General features: G+C 40.0%; 1 protein-coding gene across 1 annotated transcript; it reads left to right on the top strand.

Moving 5' to 3' along the window:
• Nucleotides 1-338: 338 nt before the first annotated feature.
• On the top strand, nt 339-4,723 carry LOC129781848 (tyrosine-protein kinase Src42A-like; the record flags this gene model as incomplete). Its single annotated transcript, XM_055789385.1, has 2 exons — nt 339-603; nt 3,870-4,723. A coding segment is annotated over exon 2 (282 nt), but the record flags the coding sequence as incomplete, so codon positions are not given.
• Nucleotides 4,724-8,505: the final 3,782 nt, after the last annotated feature.

Here is an 8,505-nt window from a genome sequence, read left to right on the forward strand (position 1 = left end):
GCCATGTTGCAAACGTTGGCGTGTGGGTGTATATCAGAGATGCCAGAAGTGAATGCGTGTGCTCTTTCTGGAGAATTTTTACTAATTGAGTATGTGAAGTCAATCACACACTTTTAAAATGGGCGTAAAAAACAAAGAAAAGTATCATTGTTTTTTTAACTGGACCGCGATTATTTTGGTTATTAATCAGTTGAATTTACGCTCAACTTTTTTTTCGGTTCGATTTTTCTGAAAAACAAAAATATTGCCATCCTAGGGATAATTATTTGGGAAAATCGCCTGGCATCCCTGGAGTGCACAATGACAGCAGCAGCTGCCCGATTGCACGAAATTTGACGGGTCCGCAGCAGTCAACGAAAAATAGAGAGTCGAGCTAGGGGCAGTAGTTTATCGAGTAGTGTGCGAAGGTGTTGTTTTTTCCTTCGTTTTGAACGCGGTCGCCGTCGAAAAAAGCGAAATCTCTTGCGTGTTTTGCTGATTTGTTCCACGATCCTTTCCGGACCGAGTGCTGCGATGTGAAAGGAGAGAAACCCGTGCCACAGTTGCGCTGGAAGTGAATTGTGAAACTAGCATTGACCCATCGCTGGTTCTGTGGGCGAAAAGGTGAAAAAATAGGCACTAATGTGTAGAATACAGCACCAGTGCTGCAGCAGACGAAATTTGTGATTTCTTGTACGAATTGTGTTGCCCATAAAGTGATAGTGCAGTGAGGCCAGACAAGTGGTATTGATGAGGGAAAAATTAGGAGCTTATGATTTGTTGTGAGGAAATCAAATCTCGCGTAACTTTTCGAAAGGATATATCTGAATTGATTGATTCTCTGTTAACTTTCTATTTGAATGGCGAAGGAAAAGAACCAAATCAAAACAGAGAGACCATATTGAAAAGTTATGCGAGACATGATTTTTTTTATTATTTGTTTTTGATATTATTTCGAATGGGTGAAAGGGTCGATTTACTCATTTCGGTAAAATTCCCTTTATGTCGATTTGTATATATAATATACAGCGAATTTACCCGAAATGAGTAAATCATATCTCGCACAACTTTTCAATAGGATCTCTTTGCTTTGATTTGGTTCTTCCCATCGACTTTCAAAGAAAAGGTTAACAAAACAAACTGAAAACTCTATTGGAAGGGGACCTATTTAGAAATTGTGGTCAATATTTATGAATAAATATTGTTTGGTTTGCCATTTTTAAAGTTTGAATTATAGATGGCAGGTGTTAAGTCAGACTGATATATGTTTTTATGCGTTATGATTTCAAGAAAAGCGAACTTGAAGTTTAGTGCTCTGCAATTTTCGAAGGATTCAATTTTGTCATTCGATATTGTTAGCAGAAATGTTAGCTACTCTCCGACAAGACTTTGACGTATGTGAATTGTAAAAACATCAAGTTTCATGCCCAAAAGAGGCAGTTATTTGGCTTCCTATGCGTACATGGTCCACTTTGACAACCAATGAAGCACTTTTTAAGACTTGATTCACTATGACTGGACAATTTTGAAATAAATTTCAATCATTTAACAGCTGTATGTCAAAGTGTGTCATTCTGTTATGGAAATAAGAGCGAGGAGAGATGTGAGACTGGAACTGCATACACAGCTGGTTGCGTTCAGCATAATATTTCCTGCCATCTGATACAGACATGAACATGATAGCACGGCTTACATGGTTATGCATATATGGAACATTTTGTGATCATTCACACTGAAGACCAGCATTTTCCACTGCTTCGTTTAGCCAAATTGAGCCAAAATCATTTTTTAATGTAATCACAATGTGTACCTTCTTCGCAAACAGGTTCAAGTACATTTCAATAAGCCACTTAGTAGTTTTAAGGGGGTATTCTAGTGTAGAGACACGAATTTCGTATATTTTTTTGAGCTCTGTAAAATAACACAATATTTTTACAATCCTTTATATTACTTGTTTATCTATCTTTCGACAATAGAACAAAAATTGATCGGAGAAAAATATTCATAACTAGAATAGTTAAGAGCTGATGAAGTGAGTGGGTTAAAAAAACGTTCCATGGCGTACACGGTTCCAGCCCTTCTGGTTATCTGAAACAAAAAAAATCGAACAGATTCTGAATCAGTAAAGATGCCGTTATTGCATGAACCTCGGATAAGTCATAAATATCTTTTTGACAAAATGACGGCCGTTTGAAAAACAAAATGCGGTTTAAAAGGTTTTTTCTAACGTTTCTCGATTTTTTTTTTAAAAGTAAAGTTTAAAAAGTATAATTTTTTAGAGGTTCATGCGATAGAGATGCCTGCAAATTGTATCCATATAAATTCGACATGAATCGGTTCAGTAGAACTTGAGATATCGTGTATGCCAGTTTGAAAAAACTAGTTTCGAGAAAAACGCGTTTGAAGTTAATTGTTATGGCCGTACCAGGTTAGATACCGCATCACTAAATAGGCTCTAACTCGGTAAATAATAGGTTTTCCGATAAGTCCTCTTTAGGGTATTTTCTTGAATGCCTAAACTACAGAAATATGGAGGAATTTTTTTTTTAATTTCTAGACTAGAATACCGCCTTAAGAAAAAAGTTTTGTTGGTCTAAATTGGATGCTTGGTGCTTGAAAATTGTTTAAATTCAAAATAGAAACTGATTGAACTTGGTTCACTCTGTATGCACATGATATAGAGCCATACCGCCATGGTTAATAGTACATGGTTCACTCCGTACTATGTAGAGTAATGCGCTGAATAGAGAGATTATGGTGTCACGCAGAAGAAATTTTCGTCTGATGCATATAGGTTTCATGAATTATTTCCTATTGTTTTGGTTATACAAATTTCATAAAAATATTATGTGACTCATTTAGCCTAGAATAAAACAAAATCAACGAACACTATACTGAAAGATGATATTTGATGGCAAACACGTTCATAGTGCAACTTAGCCATCCCAAAGTAGTATTACTTGCGTTTTTTTATTAATGCTTGGTTATGACTTCTAAGCCAAGTAAACCGATCTGACTGCATTTTGAGAGGAATGTTCGGCAATACGAGTGTGTGAGTGCAAAGAGGAAAACAAAATTTGACCAGAAATTCTCATAGAAAAGTAATCATTGTATTGGTTATCCGGATCTCCTCACTCCAGTTCTGCATTCAATGTCTATTTTATTTTCATTCCGATCGGGGATATAAGAGCGTAATTGCTACTATACTTTCTTTGTGCAATAGATTGCTGTAAAGATTCCTAACTTCTCTCTCAGGTTGAATCCCTTTCACCCGTAATTCAAAGAAGCAATTATCTTCGAAACCCATTTGTTCGTACATGTGGCTTAAATATTTTTGAAAAAGTGGGTAAATCAAGATCATTGGCATCCATTTTATCTTGTTCTCTTGTTCTATTGTTCCTCAGTGCGGTTCGTTCATTGGCCCAATTGTTTTGAAGACGATGAAGACTTTGTCAGGTATTGGCTAGAGGCTCTATCTAAAGTTATGATGTTTGTAGGTAATTTTTCAATCTTCGTGGGAAATGTTTTTCAATAATAAATAAATTTTTCTGAAGCATACAGATCGGACTACTCATATTTTTGCGATAATTTAAAGTTATCAACAAAATTTTAAAATCTATTTGATGGTGGATGATAGTCGAATCTGGATTTATATCAATGTACTCTTCGAAACTCTGATTTCTTCAACCCACCTGTTTGGCCGAAGCATTAAATCATCTTATCAATCCCGCCATCTGGCAACACTGCACCCTGCTGACAGTGTGTTGGTGAACACGGGGCGAAGCAGCAGCCGTAAAACAGCAACACCTTCGTCGACTAGAAGGAAGAGTGGAGGATGTTAATATGCTTTTGGATGGATGTTCATAATTATGTGATTGTTTTGTGTGCAGTTCGGTGAAATGAGGAGCTTCGCTTCGAAGAATGTTATCGCAAATCGAATTTATCCGCTAAAGTGACGTAGTGATTCATGAAGGATTGATTGATTTTTCCCCCTGATTATACAGAGCGTGAGAGCGAGCATCGATTGGTTTGGTTGGCCCCGACGGGTGTTTTGGTTCCTGACAAAACGAGAAATAAAAAGTGATGTGATACCGTGTGAAAGTGTGTGTTGTTATTTTTCTGCTGGCTGGCCGATGATGGGAGATGAATGGTAGAATCCTGCGGTTCATTGGTGATTAGAAAGTTCCAAATGTGTAAATTGCTTTGAGCCAGAGAGGTTGGTAGCTGCTGAGCCGCAAAGTGTCCCAGAAAGTAAAACAGCAACGGGTTGTGTGCGTACAGAAAGTTCAATTTTATATACCCAAAGCAAGCAAGTGAGCACTAGAGAGAAGAACAAGTGAATCAGCAGCAGCAAGTCGTCAGAGCATTAAAGATTCTGTTTGCGTGCTCCACCCCGAGCGACGACGGCGAAATAAAGAAGAAAACAAGTTGTTAGCTGAAGCGGTGAGACGCAGCCGAAATCATGGGCAACTGTTTCAGCAGCACTGCCAAAACCGACACCAAGGAGCACCACCAGATCGGTGCCGGTGTCATCGACAATGATCCGGTGATGCCCAACAATCAGGTGGCAACGCCACCCCAAGAGCAAGCCATTCGGCAGCCAATGCCGGCCATTCCGGATCCGGGCGGTGATTCGATCTCGACGGCGAAGATTTTCGTAGCGCTGTACGATTATGACGCACGGACGGACGAAGATTTAAGCTTCCGCAAAGGAGAGCATCTGGAGATTCTGAATGACACGCAGGTAGGGCTCGAAAGAGAATTTTTCATTTACCGGGTTCATATCTTGCTTTGGTGGGATGTTTTGAGTTCCATCACGGCCTCTCAATACAAAACTTTCCAATTCCGAGGTTTATCATTTAGCAGAATGAATGAAATTCATATCATAAATGATGAACTGAGCAGAAGTGTATTGTTCATAATTCCTGCTCTAGGGGGAACACAATTTGGGTGACTCTGACCTGTTATTATTTAAGTCATTTATTTTTACAGGCTCAGTTACATAGGTTTAAAGGAGCCGAACTCTTAGCTATACTTTTATTAGTATATATCAACATGTTTCCTTAAATCTAGGGTTAATAAAGTAGGAAACCGATTACTCGCGGTCGACTCGAGATTAGAAGGGTGACATAGTTTCTTTTGGAAAAGGAGGGGATATAAGGTTATTGTACAATGTTCACACTCGCATTCACACTCACGCTCATCATACTCAATTCTTAAATCTATTATTATATCTATTATGTATATACATTTCAGCTTATTCTATAGTTAGTCAGAAGGGAAACAGTCGCTCGCGAAGGAAAAAAAAAGGAGAGGATAAGGGTGTACGGACAATCCCACACGAAGATCGATAGTTTTAAGGAAAACATATATTAGGGACATGTAATCGAGGTCTAACCGAGCCAACACATCTCTCACCGGTACATTGGGCTGTCTACCTCGGGTCCGAAGGGAGTTTTCTAAATTCGATCTGGCAACAAGATACACCTCGCACGACCAAACAACGTGCTCGATGTCGTGGTAACCTTGGCCACAAACACAGAGATTGCTACTGGCAAGATTGAAACGAAAGAGTAGCGCATCTAACGAACAGTGATTGGACATGAGTCGGGAGAAGGTGCGAATAAAGTCCCGATTCAAGTCCAGACTTTTGAACCACGGTTTGAGGCTAACCTTAGGGGAAATTGAGTGAAACCACCGACCCAATTCATCTTCGTTCCATTTGCGTTGCCAGTTAACGATGGTATTTTTACGAACTAAAGAATAAAATTCATTGAAGGCGATTTGACGCTAATAATTTTTGCCTTCAATTGCACCTACCTTTGCTAATGAGTCAGCCCTCTCATTACCCGGAATTGAGCAATGTGAAGGGACCCAGACAAAGGTAATGACATAACAGCGTCTGGATAAAGCACTCAAAATTTCTCGTATTCTCTCAAGGAAGTACGGCGAGTGCTTTTCCGGCCTCACTGAACGGATAGCTTCGACAGAGCTAAGACTATCCGTTACAATGTAATAGTGTTCAACAGGTCGTGAGGCGACGCTGTCCAGCGCCCAATGAATTGCTGCCAATTCAGCAATATACACTGAGCAAGGATTCTGAAGACTGTGTGAGGTGCTAAAAAATTCGTTGAACACTCCAAATCCTGTGGACTCGTTTATAGTGGACCCATCAGTAAAGTACATATTATCACAATTGATACCCCCATACTTTTCATCGAAGATCGTTGGAGCGATCCTCGATCGTTGGTAATCTGAATATCTATGGATATCTTGCTTCATGGACAGATCAAAATGCACAGAGGAATTGATGTAGTCAGGGAAACAAACACGGTTGGGAATATACGAAGAAGGATCAACCTGCATGGAGATGAATTCATGATATGAACTCATGAATCCGGAGTGAAAATTTAGCTCGATCAGCTGCTCAAAATTTCCGATCACCAATGGGTTCATAACCTTACACCGGATGAAGAACCGAAGAGATAATAAATTGAAGCGATCTTTTAGTGGGAGTAGGCCTGCCAAAACCTCGAGACTCATGGTATGCTTTGAGGGCATACATCCCAACGCGATACGGAGACAAAGATACTGAATTCGCTCGAGTTTAATGAGGTGTGTTTTGGCAGCTGATTGAAAACAGAAACTGCCATACTCCATCACTGAGAGAATAGTTGTTCGATACAACATTATAAGATCTTCGGGATGGGCTCCCCACCAGGTGCCGGTAATTGTACGGAGAAAGTTTATTCTTTGTTGACATTTTTTACTCAGATACCTAATATGGGCCCCCCAAGTACATTTGGAGTCGAACCAGACCCCAAGATACTTGAATGACATAGCATGAGTGATCGGTTTACCCAAAAGTTGAAGCTTTGGTTTTGCTGGTCTATGCTTCCTAGAAAAAACCACCATCTCTGTTTTCTCCGTGGAGAATTCGATCCCTAGCCCAATGGCCCAGGTTGAAAAATTGTTCAAAGTATCTTGTAAGGGTCCTTGCAGGTCGGATTCGTTAGATCCTACGACAGACACCACTCCATCATCTGCAAGTTGTCTTAGGCTGCAATTTTGTGTAAGGCAATTGTCGATGTCGCTTACATAGAAGTTGTACAAAAGGGGGCTTAAACATGAGCCCTGGGGGAGGCCCATGTAAGAGAACCGACTTACTGCCGAATCTCCGTGAGAAAAGTTCAAATGTTTCTCACAAAGCAAGTTATATAACATATTATTCAATAGAGGCGCCAGACCCCGAGAGTGTAATTTGTCTGACAAAACCTCTATTGAAACAGAATCAAAGGCCCCCTTTATGTCCAAGAATACTGAAGCCATTTGTTTTTTTTCGGCGTAAGCCATTTGAATTTCTGAAGAAAGCAACGCAAGACAATCATTCGTCCCCTTGCCCCTGCGGAACCCATATTGTGTATCTGAGAGTAGGCCATTCGTTTCAACCCATCGATCAAGGCGAAACAAGATCATTTTCTCCAACAATTTCCGTATACAAGACAGCATTGCTATTGGGCGGTACGAATTGAAGTCGGACCGGGTTTCCGGGTTTTTGAATAGCTATAACTCGTACTTGTCTCCAATCATCTGGGACAATATTATTCTCCAGGAACCGATTGAATAAATTCAACAAGCGATGTTTCGCCACATCAGGGAGGTTTTTCAGCAAGTTGAACTTAATTCTATCCGATCCCGGAGCAGAATTGTTACATGAAAGGAGAGCAAAAGAGAATTCTACCATCGAAAACTCGGAATCAAGATCGCACCTATCTTGTGAAATATCTCGAACAATTTTTTGTACGGGAACGGAATCGGGACAAACCTTCCGTGCAAAATTCAAAATCCATCGATGTGAATATTCCTCGCTTTCATTCGTTGAAGAGCGATTTCTCATGTTTCGAGTCACTTTCCATAACTTTTTCATTGACGTTTCTCGTGACAAACCTCCCACGAAATTTCGCCAATTAGCACGTTTTTTCCCTTTGATCAAATTTTTGAACTGATTCTCAAGAGCTAAATACGTTTGAAAAATTTCAGGGGTTCCACGTTTCCGAAAAGCTTTGAATGCGTTCGATTGATCCTGATAAAGCTTGGAACATTGGCTATCCCACCATGGATTGGGAGGCCTTCGACGAATAGTGGAGCCTGGGATGGGTTTCGTTTGAGCGCGAACCGCGCTGTCATATATCAAACGAGAAAGGAAGTTATACTCCTCCAATGGAGGTAAACCATCTCTGGAATTGATGGCTAGAGTAATCGCGTCCGCATATTTTTTCCAGTCAATGTGTCTTATGAGGTCATATGCCATGTTTATAGATTCAGAAGAATTCGACCCAATGGTGATGGAAATTTTGATTGGCAAATGATCACTACCGTTGGGGTCCTGGATTACATTCCACTTGCAATCTAACGATAGTGAATTCGAGCAAAGCGAGAGGTCAAGAGCACTTGGTTTAGCAGGAGGTTTAGGTGAGTCTGACCTGTTGATGTTAAAAGTTTGACAATACGATAAGAAAAAATATA

Source organism: Toxorhynchites rutilus, unplaced genomic scaffold (assembly GCF_029784135.1).
Source record: "Toxorhynchites rutilus septentrionalis strain SRP unplaced genomic scaffold, ASM2978413v1 HiC_scaffold_23, whole genome shotgun sequence".
Taxonomy (NCBI): Eukaryota; Metazoa; Arthropoda; class Insecta; order Diptera; family Culicidae; genus Toxorhynchites; species Toxorhynchites rutilus.